The following is a 16,629-nucleotide window of genomic DNA, read 5'->3' on the forward strand; positions in this document are numbered from 1 at the left end:
AAAGCAAAAATCATTTAATATACCCGGGTATATTAAAAAGCAAAGTGCGGTAATCCGTTTTCAGTCAAATGGTCATATACCAATGGCCTTTGTGATAACTAATTTCATGTCATTAGCTGTAATGTGTGCTGAATATCTTTTTATCTCTGGTGTTTTTTCAAATAGGAAAAAGTGAGTTATGTCTCGTCAATTATACCAAAAATTTCATCAAATCATGATGTAAGAGTTTGATTTTAGGGGGAACATATTTTTATATGTGTATAACTAGTGTGTTTCCAATCCAGATTTGTAAATACAAGAATTGTTGAATCTGGTGTCACATTTCCCAAATTTTTGAGAGGAGCATAGAGATTGTAACTTGATGGACTAACATTTTATTTTAATACCATAAGGGAGGAAATGTGGAAAAAAGGAAGTAAATTAAAGTCTGTAACAGTTGTAAATCAAGAGCCGACTCATTACAAACGATTGTAGTTGAATTTCAAACTAAGGATCCTTACTTGAATGAAATTCCACAATCATAAAGTTGCTGGCTGTTTCTGAAATGTATTTATTCATCCCTGTAGTCCTTTTTTCAGAGTCACTTATGGATGTCTCCTCACAGTAAATATCTTATTCATCTATGAGAGATTTGATTGCAATGAACAGAATGACTGTTACTGTTAAAGAAAATACAAGTGATTGTAGAATATATTCATAAAAGTTCTTTATACCAATAAATCAAGGAAAGACATTCATGGAAGAAATGCTGAGGAGGTGTTTTAAGTTTTTGATGATGTCTCATGTCACTTGAAAATGTTAAAATACAACTCTGGTCTGTCTATAGTATTACAAAAAACGGTTATATTTACACGAGTTACATAAAAGCTACTTTTCTCTTGCATGTTAAGATCTCCACATTCAGTAATTTTCTATAATGCTCTCTAAAGTTTTTTCACATTTTATAGACACAACTTCAAATGAACATTTTCATCTTTAAACTTTGGATATATTCACATTACTGGCAGTACAATAAGATATAAGAACAGCTGTATTACACTTTTGCCGCACACAACATGACGAATTAGGACAAGGCATGGCACAAGGTGTCACGAGCCATTTCTCACAAGAATTAAATACGATTTTGTACACAAAAATGCATTCGTACTACCAGTAGAAAATTAATTTAAATTTAAAAATAAATTTTTCCATGATGCTTTGTTTATTTTTTTTTCAATTGAATTCAAACAGCATTTCATTTTGGAAAGAAATGAACAATCTAAGCATTAAAATGCTATCATTACCTAAACTGTAAACGTCTTTTATACACTATGACTTTTAAGACTGTTTCAACACTTCCAGTAATGTTAATAAAGGTTTCACATTAGTGACAGTTAACTGGAACCAAGGATTCCAACCGCACAGTTCCTTTATTGTCAGACTCTCTATTAAATTCCCACAAACACATTGTCCACATCTAAGGGTAAATTGAAGTCTATTTATAGAGAATGTTAAATCTGTACAAAGTACGGCGAATGAGCAAGGGTTGCACTTTTATCACAGTCACTCTAATGCCCTGCGACCTGGCTTCCGTCCATGGGATGCTCTCACAGAGAAGAAGTCGTCGAGTCCACCACTTCGCGGCCATTACACACTGCTGGCACATAGTTGGAGGCTGATCCTGCAAAATGGTCAAAACTAAAGTTCAGTGGATGTCATTGAAAGAATTTTATAAGTGCTTATTAATTTCTTTTGCACTTTCACCTCTAAAACTATTACCATATTTTTGGGATTATAAATCGCAGTTTTTTTCATCGTTTGGTGCGACTTATGTGTTAAATTATCTACCTCCCGAGTTGGGGGAGTTGTTTAAAAATGACAGAGGATGAAGATTTCATTGGATTTAGTGATTTGGAGTGAAATTGATAGTTTGGTAAACTTGTTAGCATGTTCTTGATGCTAGAGTTATCTGAATAACTCTTAATATGTTACGTCGTTACTGATTACCAGGCATGTCAGTCATGTAATGTTGGTATACCGTACACTTATTCAGCTTGTTGTTCTCTATTTTATTTTAATTTTAAATTGCCTTTCAAGATGATATGTATGTTTTTGGTGTTGGATTTGATCAAATAAATTTCCCCTAAACTGTTTTTTCCTTCTTAATTATGCATTTTTTTGGCTGGCGCGACTTATAGTCCAGAAAATACGGTACTACTCTACATATCGGTTTAGTTTATGAAATTCCAATGTTGCAAAGCAAAACTATACCTGGCATGAAAGGGGCACTGAGATGATACTGCATAGCAGAACAATGAGAGCTGTTGAAAGTTGTTGCTTAGTGAATATATTTCTGCTGAAAATTATTCATTTGTTCATTTTGCATACCGCTTATCCTCTCAAGGGTCATGGCTGGGGACAGCCTGAATTGGTTGCCAGCCAATGGGAGTGCACAAGAAGACGGACGACTATTCACACAAATCATTCCTAAGGGCAATTTAGAGTTCAACCAGGGAAACTTGACATAATTCGATCAGCCCTTCCTAATCAAAGTTGATTGAGCGTCTTTTGCTGTCAATGGTAGCGAGAAGAGTTGAACGATGTGAGGTAGGTTTATAAAAGAAAACATACACAAATAACTAAATAAATATCATTTCCAGAACCAAATCCACATGGGCCCCACTTAATGGAATTATTTTTTACTTATTTATTTTGTGCCACTGTTTACATTTTGTTTGAATGATTTTTTAAAGTATTAATTATATTGTTCATTCATTAATTTTCTGTCATGGGAGTGTTGGAGCCTCTTCCGGCTAACCTGAATTGGTTCCCAGTCAATCGTAGGGCACAGGGAGACAGACAACCATTACAAGCCCAGCACCAGACAGGTGGGTCAGCGACAGGTGACTACAATCAAGATCACCTGCCACTTTGGGTCTCTACCATATTGGCAGATGTCGTTATACTAGGTATGGCAATAAAGGCATTCAATTCAATCTTACCTGTTAGTGTTGTCTCGCATTGCCTTCTTATGACTGCTAATAATCATCGACCTTTTGCTCTTCCTTGGACATCGTCTACGCCTAGCCCTTCTTGTACCTTTGCCTCGGCTCTTGCTATGGATCTCACACACTCTGCCTTGCCTGATTCACATCTGGCGCTTTGGGCTCTAAACAACTCACAGCGCTCGAGCCCCTCAAACCCCACTGCATGCGATTGTGTTAATAAAGTCCTCATCAATACAATCTGCTTTGGCTGTAGCCTACTTTGGGGTCCTCATGCATGATCATATGACCTAAGGGCAATTTAGAGTGTTCAACCAGCCTAGCATTACCATGGATGTTTTGGGGATGTGAGAGGAAACAGGATTTCCTGGAGAAAACCCCCAAGCAAACTCCACTTCACTTGTAGTTGGAATTATTCATCAGTTTTTATTACTCAAGGTTTTTTTCATTTGCATTTTTCATTAATTTAATATTACTAATAGTTTTTTTTTTCTTTACCAAGATAGATTCTTCCAGTGGCCCGGTGGACGAGTTGTTTGCGCGTCTGCCGGACAGTTTTGGGGTTGTGGGTTTGATCCCAGGTCGGTCCTCACTGTGTGGAGTTTGCATGTTCTCCCTGGTCTTTCATGGGTTTTCTCCGGGTATACCGGTTTCCTTCCACATTCTAAAAAGGTTCTAGGTATGTGTGTGAGGGTGAATCGTTGTCTGTTACCTCGTGCCCTGCGATTGGCTGGCCATCAATTCAAGGTGTCCCCCGCCTGGTGACTGATGTCAACTGGGATAGGCTCCAGCACCCCCCACACCCCTTGTGAGGATAAGCGCTTCATAAAATGAATGAATGGATCCTTCAATTAATTCATCCATTCTATTTCTAATTATTTATATATTTTTTTATTGCCCATTTTAAAATATTGCAACCCTAACACTACAGTTGGACTTGTCTTTAATAATATTGTCGTCATTGGGCTGCAATTGTCCCCTAAACTACAAAAAATAATTTTAGACCACTGTCCTATATAAATGTATAATTAAGAAACACAAATCATAATTCATGCTTGAAAAGCTTAAACTGAAATGCTGCGTTTAAAATTATTTAAATCGAAGCTGTGTGTGCATGTGTTTTTTTAATTCACCTTTTAATTAACTTAGTTTTATGTTTGGTCAGAGAGTGAACCCGGGTGGCAATGTAAACAGCTTTAAACCCTGTTTTTGAATAATAGTTTTGTTAACTGCTGTGAAGTGAATGGAGTTGAGCTCACTGTTATCAAACTGCCATACATTTTTCACTATTTGAAAGGGCGATGAGGGTGTGTTTGCACCTTTGGAATAACTTGAACTGGGAGCAGATGCGGAGGCCGACACGGTGGCACTGAAGCGGTTGGCGGTGACCCGCAATGAGGTCACATTTTTTTGAGGCTGAAACAGTATGATGTGGATCTTGGGAGCAAAAAGGCAGCCGAGGACCACAGAGCCGCTCAGACTCACAGAGATGCACATGGTGGTGGTCTGGACCTGCCGGGACACACGGAATTGCAAAGGGTGAACACTTTGTATTCAATATCCACCATCCCTGTTCCTTCCACCCTCAATCGTTACCTAGCAACCATTCACTCATTAGTCCACCAGCAAATAAAAATCCTCAATTAAATACGCGCTTCAAATATTTAAATATTTGTCATGCTTTCCCCTCATTTACCTTTCCATAAAAATCAATAATCTGAGCCCCCTGTTCAAATTCATGCTGGAAATATTGGCACATCTTGGGAAATAAAATGGATAAGTAATGAATATACAGCAAATATTAACAGAGCACATAAGATACATTTATTAATGACTGATAACATTTAAAATTCCTATCAAAATTTAACTGAATGTGCATAATGTCTCTTCAACATTCAGGTACTGTATTTTACAGACAATATATCATAATTTGGCTGGGTCTAGCACTTATAGCTACTAAAGGTGTGAAATATATGTTCCCCCGCCCCCGCTCACACTCACAGCAGTAGGAAAGTACGCTCTTGTTTGGCCCTCTACTTCCAGAGTTGCTGGAGTTGTAAAGTGATACTTAAGATGAATACTTTATTGAATTTGTTGGTGATTTGAAGTCAGCTCAAGAGTTGTTAAGTTGTGTTGTTTAGATTATAGTTATCTGTACTGTGACTTTTACCTCAGTCCTTCAATAGTTTGTTGTTCATTTCTTAAAGCCTAGCCTGAATATAAGTGCATACATGGAATGGTAAACACTAATATAAATGTGAATTACATGTAGTTGTAATGGACTGTCGAAGCCAGTTCCCCAACCTTTTTTGAGTTGCGGCACACTTTTTGCATTGAAAAAATCTCAAGGAACACCACCATCCGAAAATCTTTTCATTTCAAACTGTGTCGCCTATATTAACAATAGTCATTCCAACCAAAGTTTTATCAGCGGGAATTACATAAACCTCCAAAATGATTCCAAAATCTAATTTTTCACACTGACCTAATGTCACCAAAAGTTGTTGTCTGTTGACCCTGAACAACTGGGTGCAGATCATCCATTTTTTTAAAGTTTTATTTTAAGAATATTGACGTCATATCATGATGGGATTCAAATGGTCATTTCTTTTCAAGGTCCCCACTGAAATTTCACACACTGGCCTCAGTCCTGTGGGTTGTTTTTCTCATTCATTTCACATCTTATTGTCTCCTCACTCGTGTGGGCGTGTGTATGTATAATATGAACATTTGGGATAAAATGCATTAAGTCTTAGATGTTCTAACCCAAACTGCCATTTCATTTCATACTCGCTGGCCTTTTAGAGACGCCATGATTTCTGGGGAGTGCCAACTTGACATCAGGTATGCCTTTACAGTTATTTATTGCACATTTACTCTGCCTGTACTAGTTCGAGACACTTCCTTGGAAATACCCCATCAGTCCAATGATAGCCAAGGTTTTCCTTATTTTTAAAGCCTGAATGGCTCGAGTAATGCAAAAATAAATACCGTAATTACTTGAATATAACACGCAGGTTTTTGCTATATAATTAATTCCAATAGTTGGGGGTGCGTGTTATAATCAAGAACTAAAATAAATTACAAATTTTCGATCGAAAAAAGCATTGTCAAACTCACTTTGACGCACGGATTTTACGTCATCTCGTACAGCTGACGCACGGATTTTACGTCATCTCCTAAAGCCGACGCATGGATTTTACGTCATCTCGTACAGCTGACGCACGGATTTTACGTCATCTCCTAAAGCCGACGCATGGATTTTACGTCATCTCGTACAGCTGACGCACGGATTTTACGTCATCTCCTAAAGCCGACGCATGGATTTTACGTCATCTCGTAAACCCGATCGAAAATCGGAAAGCCGAGACCACCACTGTCCCCCTCTAGCCTCGTACTCGTCTCAGTTCACCCTCTCTCAGTTCAGTGTTATAATCAATAACTAAAATAAATTACAAATTTTCGATCGAAAAAAGCATTGTCAAACTCACTTTGACGCACGGATTTTACGTCATCTCGTACAGCCGACGCACGGATTTTACATCATCTCGTAAAGCCAATCGGATGATGTGTTGTGGGAGGAAGAGGAAGTTGACGCATACCGGCTGTAGCCAATCCATTGTTTGCTTTCGTTTCCTGTATTTAAGTAGCGACGCGTCATCACACGTCGCCGGATCGTTCACTATCGTTGACTATCATTGACTGTTGTTAGCGGTTGCTAGCGGTCGCTAGCTGTCGTTATTCTGTTGCCTCTGTCCGTATGCGCGCCGCATGCGGCCACGTTTGTTTCCACGCCTTGGTTGATTCATTAAAGGACTCCGTATCACGCTGAATGCCTCGTCCTCTCCTGCTTCCTGTATTTGGGTCTACCTACATCCACGGTCGCGTCGCACAACGCGGCGCGACCGTAACAGATGCCCCCGATCGCGCTGCGACGACCCAGCGACGCGGCGCGATCATAAAAAGAGGACAGACAAAGAGAGAGAGGAACTCTTCATTTGAAGGATTCTAATGAATAAATTTGTTTGAACAAAACAATCGTGAAAAGAAGAAAAAAAGGTAAGATTTCTGATTTTCGTCAGCGGGAAATTTTAGGTGCGCACTATATTCGAGTACTGCGTTTTTCCAGATATTTTTGGCCCAAAATTACCTGCGTGTTATTTTCGAGTGCGCGTTATATTCGAGTAATTACGGTAATGTCATGTTTTTTAATCGCATAGATTTATGACTTTGAAGCCCTAGAAACCAAACAACTTCCGGTTCATGTTAGAGAAAAATAAGCAACAAAATGACTGTTTCACAATTTGAATCTTATAATACTAAAATCTATAATTTAACGTTCATCATATTTTGATTTTACCCTTATAATAGTTCAATTTTAATCTCTTCAATCCTGAATTTTTCTCACTAAATATTACATTGTATAACTTCTTGCAATTTCCCACGGCACACCTGACCATCGCTCACGGCACGCCAGTGTGCCGCGCACGGCACAGTGGTTGGGAAACACAGGACAACACTAAGGCATGTTTGTCATGTTTCTGTAATTTGAGCGGACTGTTGACGTAATGTGTATGAGCATTATCATTTAAACGCCCCCGGATAACTCCAAAGTCCCAGAACTTCTATTTACAGACACACAGCGTGTAGTGAATGCACTGCCCTCACTCAGAAATTTGGCATACACCTGACAAAATACTATGGTGAGGGAAATTTTAAAAACAAGTGACTGAAGTGCTTCCCTAGGAATTGTTTTAGCCACAAAAATAAAAATAATCAGGGCTGTAGTTGCATATCAAACACAGGTTTAGGCATGTTGGAAAGATCAAGGCTGCAATTCAAGTGACCAGCCTTGGTCATTTTACAGATGCCCATAAAATGGATGATTTGAAAGAGGGCAATTTCATTGTGCCAACTCCTTTTGTATGCCAATCAAAGCAGTAGAACCTTTCATTTCCATTAATTGTGGTGGAATCATTATGCCGCTTGTAGATAATCTCTGGTCGAAAAGGTGTCCAGTGATCCATGCATGACTGTAACATTGTCGCTGTAATTGACTGTGGCAATAGGCCACATAAGCGTGTTCCCCCAATATATAAAATGGTGATACCCTTATTTCTTTTTTCTTTTTCATGTGCTGCCTTTGTAAAAAATGATTCCAGACCAGCATTTCTGAAAAAGAGACCTATTACATTTAAATTACATTCAAATTTCTAAAATTGAGCAGCACAGTACACATTAATTTGTTGTTATTCTTTCCAACATTTTGTCATCATGTTTTGTCTAAATTAGATATGCAAAATGAGAAAATGTGTGCAACTGTTCTTCAAATGTGATTTAGTTGTAGCTGATTGTTTGTGAAGTGCAGCTTAAACCATGCCATAGCTTGCATGTGACACACCCAAAGGTGGGAAAGTATAATATAAGTTAATTTGGGGGGTCACAATGACCTTTTTGAAGTTTTGAATGTTACAATTTCCTGTGTATCATGTGACTTTATGATTTTTCGTAGGGGATATAGGTGTTCACATAACGGGACTGAATGAAAACCTAGGTGCGCAATATATGTAAAGCATAAACAGAGGGCCCCTCTTCTTACAAATGTCTCTACATATGAAATAGTCATTTTTTTGTCTCTAGATATGAAAGAAATTAGTTAGGTAACGCGAAATCTAAAAAAAATCAAACATTCTCTTGTAGCAGCCAACATTTCATTTTGAAATTGCCGTAGTCAAGTTCCTCTCCTATTGACTATTTGTAGGGTAGTGGTCACTCACGGAGTATGAGCGCGAGTGGTGAATGAAAAAAATCCTTCTTTCTGGGAATTTTTCCATGACGTGTCCCTTCAAACCTTGTTTGACATGGATTTCTAACACGTTGTTTCTTGGGTTTTTCTTCACCTCCTTAATGCAGCTTTCTTCTTTGCTTTTCATTCTGGGCCCATGATTGAGAACAAATGCCTTGCACATTTTCGGAAAACTATGAAATGTCATCAAAGGTAATCGTTGTTGAATTGATATTTCACCAAATGTTGGATAATTTTAAGTTTTTAAGTCGAACATTTACACACCTGTGTACGTATCTTTACTGAGCTGCCAAATGTTTGCCCCCTTCTCCCTCACCTTTGCAATTCGCAATTGGACCCCAATGAAAAAACTTTTAGCAGTTCTTATTCATTTTAATGGCTTAATAAACAACTTTCTTATTTGTATTCTCTTTTTTGTGTTTTGCACATATTTCAGAGAAAATTTGTATACTTTTATAATATTCAAAGGATTTCAGGGGTAGAATCTTAAAATAGGTTGAAATGAATTAAAGCTTTTGCATGTAAAATGTGTCTCTATTTAAGAAAAATCCAAGTTAAGAAACCACTTCTGGAATTCATTCCGAAAGTAGAGGTACCACTGTATAAAAATTATATAGTACAAATAAAATTTAGTGATAAATAGTAACTAAATAAGGAAATTGAGAAAAAGAGTTGTTTTAACTAATGAATGTAATTAATTAATTCATTTTCTGACCCGTTTATCCTCATGAGGGTCGCAGATGGTGCTGGACCCTATCCCAGTTAACTATGAGCACCAAGCGGGGGGCACCCTGAATTGGTGGCCTTCTAATCTTCTAATCGGAGAGGTATATGTAATTATATTTGGTAAATACATAACTTATCCCATAGTTTTGTATTATTTCCCAGAGTTGCCAAAACCCAGTAGAATCATAAAAGAATCATATTTACCCTGTAGTCACTGGCTGTTACGTAGAAGATAGGCTGGAAGGCAAGCCAGATGATGCAAGTGGTGTACATGGTGAAACCGATGAATTTGGCTTCGTTAAAGTTTTCGGGGCACTTCCGCGTCTTGAAGGCGTAGACGGTGCAGAGGACGATGAGGACGCAGTTGTACGTAAGCGACATGAGCATGCTGGAGTCCTTGCTATTGCACTTGAGAGTGACCACATCTCGTCGATCTGGGCTCACCTCCTTCCTCACGCCAGGCACCTCCACCAGCAGCCAGATGACTGCCACCAGCAGCTGACAGGAGATAAGGGCTCCACATATGGCCACTTGGGAGGCTGGGCTTATGAAGCGGGGCCGCTGGGCTCCATCTTTCACACCGCTGAAAATGCGAGCAATCCGGTTGGTCTTGGTGAGGAGCGCTGAGTAGCACACGGCGAATGAGGTGCCCAGACCAAGTCGGCGCAGAGTGCAAACGGCGGTGGAAGGTTTGGCAATGTATATGAACGTCATACTGTAGCACATTAGGACTCCCAGAAGGAGGATGTAAGAAAGTTCACGCCCGCTCGCCTTCACCACGGGCGTCCCATTGTGCTTGAAGAAAAGACCCACAACCGACATGGTGCAAATTATTCCCAAGCAGGAGATGGTAACGGGCCCGATGGCCCACGCATCCTCCCAACGGATGTACTCTTCGGGTAGATCGTAGCAGCCTGTCAGATTGTGCAGAGGCCACTGGCCGAAGCCACAGTCAGCACAAGTGAACTCATCTTGCAGGTACTGATAGGGTTGGCAGGGAATGCAGATCCAACAGCACACATCCCCGGGCTGCATGCTCTTCACCTCATTTTTTCTGCAGGGGTCGCTACACTGGGACGTGGGCGGGGAGAGGCCGGGCCAGCTTACCAGAGTGGTATTCAGGGTCAAGTTTTGGTCCCAGTAGCCAACCTTCTTGTAGACAAACTTCCCATCATCTTTGTGGTAATGGAAGATGTTGTAGCGGCTAATGCTGTCGCCAACCGAGTCGAAGCGCACCATGTTCTCCGTGTCGACAGGTCGAAATGGAGCTGGAAGGAACACATGTAAGAATTAGAGGTCCATTCCATTCCTCCAAGTTTTAACATCTGAGATGCATTTAAAGATAAGTAGCCCTTGAAGTTGTAGCTCAGGGGTAGGGAACCTATGGCTCGGGAGCCACATGTGGCTCTTTTAATGGGTGCATATGGCTCTGAGCTAAAATATGGAAATTGGTGGTGAGAGAGTCCCGAACGCACCAATAGGAACGTCACGTCCGCACTGTGGCAATGTTTTTTTTTTCATTAGTCTTCTGCATCTATTCTCTCATTGATACTCATTGAACTCATTGATATTCATTGATAAGCAACAGCATATTTTGACTTTTTGTACTTTGAAAGTGGTAAAATGACTAAAAAATGTGCACATTTTCATGTATTTTGACTTTTTAAATTGTGAGTACGGCTCTGAAGGAATAACATTTGAAAAAAGGAATTGTTTATGGCTCTCTCTTTCAAAAAGGTTCCCGACCCCTGTTGTAGCTGAATGAATTACTTTATTTCCATTAAAATAGTATGCCTAAATCGCGAAAGAAAGAAAAATATAAGACTGTGCAAGTCATCATAATATTACAATATTAACATTGCCCTATAACAAGACTGGTGGCCCAGCGGAGCGAGTGGTTAGCGTGTCAGCCTCACAGCACTGGGGTCCTGGGTTCAAATCCAGATCATGTCTATCTGTGTGGAGTTTGCATGCGTGTGTACTCCGGTTTCCTCCCTCATTCCAAAAACATGCATGGTAGGCTGATTGGGTGTGAGTGTGCATGGTTGTCCGTCTCCTTGTGCCCTGCGATCGGCTGGCCACCGATTCAGGGTGTCCCCTCCCTCTGGCCCGGAGACAGCTGGGATGGGCTCCAGCACCCCCTGTAAACCTAATGAGGATAAATCGGTTCAGAAAATGAGATCTGAAATATTATATATATATATATATATACATACATTTATTTATTTATATATATATATATATATATATATATATATATATATATATATATATATATATATATATATATATATTTATATATATTCATATATATTCATATATATATATTACAGTTTTACTTTGTGGGAACACAGCATTAGTCATGAATTTGCTTTTCTCACCCTCAAACTTTGTCTTCAGGATGAACTCCTTGTAGAATCTTTTGCCATTGCCTGGTTTCATTGCCTCACAGACTTTAGATGTGTTGGAGCACACCGCCTGCCTCATGTTGTGAAGCGCATAAGCCATGGCATAGACTGCATTGACGACAAACATGATCTTGGACTCCTGCTCAAATGTTCCGTCTCTGAGGCTGCGGTCACTGCATCCATGTTCCTGTAGGCTGCAACCAAAGCGGTGCTCCCAGAACTCTCTGAACCACGGGTTCCTGTTATTGGTGTATGGGTTTAGTTTAGTGAAGTAATCTTCAAACTCTCTAATTGGGTAGGAAGCCAGTTCGATGGTGAAAGCGCCATCTGCTGCAATCTCGCTGCCCCTCACCACACTCTCCTGCGCCCCCCAGCCATCACTTGCGACCCAAATGAAGGTGACTTTCATGCGAGCGGCAGCTACCAGCAACTCCCGGGCATCCTCGCTGCGGGTGAACATGATGACCACCTTGGCGTTGGACTTTTGCTGCAGGGAGCGGATCACATTGTCAAAGCCCTGACGGTTCATGGAGCGGCTCACCTTGGCGGAGGTGGCAATGCAAATTTGATGAGAACGGGCCTCCTGCTGAAAGGCGTCGATGCCGGTCTCTCCGTAGTCGCCCTCTGATGCGACAGTTGACACGTACGTCCAGTTGAAATAACGCAGAATCTCTGCCATGGCTTTGGCCTGGTAGAAGTCTGCAGGCACCGTGCGGGCAAAGTAGTCATACCGAGATTTATCACTTAACTTGGCACTGGTGGAGGCATAGCTAATTTGAGGGATCTGGAAGAGTCGTAGGAGGTTCGCCACCTTCAAAGAAAAAACAAATGGAAGTTTGCTGCATGGATTACACTTTTCATTAGAGTCTTTTCAGGGCCATTGTAAGAATGAAAAATGTGAAACATTCATAATACTAATTGTCTACTGAAGTAACAAGCACTAATGTGCGATTTACAGTCTGTGAGAATTTTATATGTCATGGTGTCATTCGATTGCAATATTGTTGTGAAATCTATGGTGACTTTCTACATTTATTTCTCTTCAATTCGGTCTATTTTCTTACCATTTTCAAAATTGATTGGACGCAATTTCATTAACGAGTGTTCTTCCGTAATCCCTACAGCCATGCTCGATCCTCAATCCTAATCATTCATTCATTCATTTTCCGAACCGTTTTATCCTCGCTAGGATCATGGAGGGAGATGGGGGTTAGGGTGCTGGAGCCAATCTCAGCTGACTTCGGGCACAAAGTGGGGGGGACACGCTGTATTGGTGGCCAGCCAATTGCAGGGCAATACTAATCCTAATCAAACATGACTATTTACTGACCAATTTGGAAACTGTTTGGAAATCAATCATCTATCAATTAAAATTTATTTTGATTAATCAATCATTAACAATTATCTATCTGCATTTATTCACTGAAAATTTGCTGAACAACATTTTTTATGTTTGTTCCAATGAATCAAGATGACACCTTTTCACCAATAAAAGGACCTCATTTGTTAAAATCTCTGTGCTGGATCGGATGAAACAAGGACTAGGATCCACTGTGGCCTTCCAGGACCGGTCTTCCAATCCCTGGTTTAGCTCATACAGAGTTACCTGGGTTTCTGACTGGGTTTTAGGTGTGTTACAAATGGACTTGTGTATTATATTGTTTTGTGAGCTGTTTCTAAAGTGACTAAAAGTTCTATGTGCGTGTAAGTTTGATGTGCGTATATGCAGAAATAAAAGTAAACAAATGAATTCATTTGTTTCCCAGGGTAAAATTGTGAATACATTGCTACGACCACCATTTTCCAAACTCTTTAATATGGTCATTGTAAGATAAACTGACTCACTCGCTTTGCAATTGCTTTTTAGTATTGCAACAGTTTGGTGTGAGTTATAAAAAAATGTCATTGAGACATCTGCTCTGCGGACTTGTGGTCTTGGTGTGTTCAGAGATATTGGGTGAATCACAAAGTATTGAGATCAATTTTGGGAAATTTAGAATATAATTGTTGTTTAAACTATTATTAGAATAGAATTGTTGTTTAAATTATTATTAGGAAACAGAAGGAGCCACTCAACACAAGAACAGCCTCTATGCAGTAGAAAACAAGCCATGGGTCCCACGATCATTGTTTGAAGTGATTGCCAAATTGAGCCATGGGAGGAGCCATGTCTCAACAGGAGGGGTAGTATAGTCCCAGAGGTCTCCAAACCTACTTTAATTTTTTTGGGCAGAAACTGTCTCACCTGTTGTAGACAACTCTCAAGGCAATGAACGACCCAAGCGCGGAACAAGGCAAACGGACATATACCTTCGAGGTTCTGAACATGGATTTCATCGAACTGAACCAAAGTGGCACATACAAGTACTGTCTTGTGATCATTGACACACTTACCAAGTGGGTTGAGATATGCCCATCCAAGAAAACTGGCACCATGGCAGTCGCAAAAGCCATATGCAAAAGGATCATTCCAAGCCATGGAATACCACGAGTCATTTGGAGTGATAATGGTGCTCACTTCGTGAACCACGTGATCCAAACTATGGGACAACATCTTGGAATCAACCTGCAATATCATTGCGCCTAACACCCGCAAAGTGCTGGACTCGTTGAAAGAACCAATGGAACAGTAAAACTCAGACTCAGAAAAAACATGGAAGACACAGGAAAACCATGGCCAAAATGCCTGAGGCTGGTAGAAACATACATGAGAATCATTCCTACTGTAAAGGGATGCACAACATTTGAGGCAGTGAACGGCAGACCCTTTCACTCACCAATGTGAGAAAAAGATCCGGTAGTAGAAGAGAAAGGAGAAACAGATTCACTCACTCAGTGGTTATGCAAAATGTTCCAAGAAAGAACTGTGATAAATGCAAATGATCTGCCAATATCTTCTCTGTCTCCCACACAGGAGGTCCTGTCCCCAGGTGACCTGGTACTCGTCAAGGTGATAAAAAGAAAGTGCTGGTCATCTCCACACAGGGACGGACCTCACTGTGTGATTTTGGCCACCCCTACCGCTGTCAAAATCGAAGGAAGAGACACCTGGATACATCAGTCCTACTGTAAACAAGTACAATAATCAAGTGATTAGTCATCATCATCACCACTCTGTGTTCCACCACATGGGGGGACCTCCCGGAACCTTGGTACACTCCCACTGGAGGAGAATGCCCCACTAGCTGGTTCCGGAAACAATCAGGGGCCCTCCAGATCTGCAACCTGTCAACCAAGACACCCATCGTCGTCCAAGTCCTGTTGATCACCCGACAGCTTACTCACTTGGGGATACAGGGGACCGACTACAAGAGATCTGGTTCTCAGGCTCATGGACACAAACTCTTTTGAAAGCCCTAGTACTGTTCGTAACTGTTATTGCTCTCGTGCTTGTTATCCTAACCTGTTGTTTACCCTGCTTTTCAGTTTTGATCAAACATACCATTAATGCCACAGTCGAACGTACCATGATTGTTGAAACCTAGTTAATGCTAACTCGTATACACATGCAACAACCCATACCCCAATCTGACCCTGATGTTGTGCTACTGTCTGACACTGATTAATATGTCTTTCCTATTCTGAGACACCAGGCCATGAAGCGATCGTCCCAAGCAGGAGGTCAAGGGAGGAATTTTTCCCTCAACTGCACGAGGGTTTTCGCCCCCTTCTTGTCGGTCTAAACTCCAGTTCGAAGTAATTTGTAAAGAATTTTGTTCAAAAGTAGCGTCGCTAACGAACGAGGTTCCGATTTTTTTTAATACTCACAACAGGAAGGAATTGTAAGATAAGATGACTTACTCGCTTTACAATTGCTTGTTAGTATTGCATCAGTTTGGTGTAAAAATTGTCGTTGAGACATCTGCTTTGCAGATGTCTGGGTGTATCAACCCACACCCTCTTTCTGACACCCTCTTTCTGTTATCTTCTTTCCACAGCATCATGTTTTTCACATATAAATAGACGCACAAACTGTTCGTTTGGAGAGAGTTGCAGTGAACCGGACTGTGCGTCCACAGCTGTTCGAGCTCTCCCCATTCTGCAGTCTGGTAATAAACCTATTTCCTTCAAATTGGTCTCACTCTTTCTGTGCCTGCTCCTGAAGCTGTTTTACAGTCATGGTGTTAGGCGTGGGTGAAGTGGCCATTGTCTAAAGCTGGTGATCCATGTTTTGGTAGCAGAGGTGTGGACTTGACTCATGATTTAGACTTCAGTCAGACTCAATTCAATAATTTAATGACTGTAGACTTGACATGTTTCAACATTTGCAACCCGACTAGTATTTGAACAACAACTCGTGACTCAAAGAGATTTGCTTCTCCCACCAAGATGCAAACGTTAAAATGAATGATAATCAAAGTATTTTTTTTCAATTTCACCAAGCTGCAACAGTCAAATTCCCACACTTAATAGTAGTCTGCACAGTAACATTTGACAGCTCCATAATTCTTCACGCAACCAGAAACGCATATGATTTTCCGCAGTATGAACAAAATAACACCTGCCAATCCAATGTTGATAATATATGCCGCTGGAAGAATTGTAGCAAAACATAAATTTTCAATATTCCAATATCATAGAAAAATATATTTCAACAACTAGCTGGTCCCTGAGTGTTACATCTCGGTGCGACGTCAAGGGTGGAACGCAGTGTCGGACCCAAATGGACTTGGAATCAAGTGGTCTAACAAAAACTTTAATAACT

At 40.5% G+C, this 16,629-nt stretch overlaps 1 protein-coding gene across 2 annotated transcripts in view; it reads right to left on the bottom strand.

The window, feature by feature from the left end:
- Nucleotides 1-530: 530 nt before the first annotated feature.
- The window catches only part of grm2b (glutamate receptor, metabotropic 2b), a 41,013-nt gene continuing 24,914 nt past the window's right edge, over nucleotides 531-16,629 (bottom strand). For both annotated transcript variants that reach the window (XM_077602723.1, XM_077602725.1), the window contains 4 exons: nucleotides 11,898-12,735; nucleotides 9,721-10,784; nucleotides 4,304-4,496; nucleotides 531-1,660 (listed from right to left, as the gene is read on the bottom strand). In XM_077602723.1, coding sequence (XP_077458849.1) covers nucleotides 1,587-1,660; nucleotides 4,304-4,496; nucleotides 9,721-10,784; nucleotides 11,898-12,735 — 2,169 coding nt within the window. In that variant the 3' untranslated portion in view covers nucleotides 531-1,586. The remainder of the gene's footprint in view (nucleotides 1,661-4,303; nucleotides 4,497-9,720; nucleotides 10,785-11,897; nucleotides 12,736-16,629) is intronic.

This window comes from Stigmatopora argus, chromosome 6 (genome assembly GCF_051989625.1).
Source record: "Stigmatopora argus isolate UIUO_Sarg chromosome 6, RoL_Sarg_1.0, whole genome shotgun sequence".
Classification (NCBI taxonomy): domain Eukaryota; kingdom Metazoa; phylum Chordata; class Actinopteri; order Syngnathiformes; family Syngnathidae; genus Stigmatopora; species Stigmatopora argus.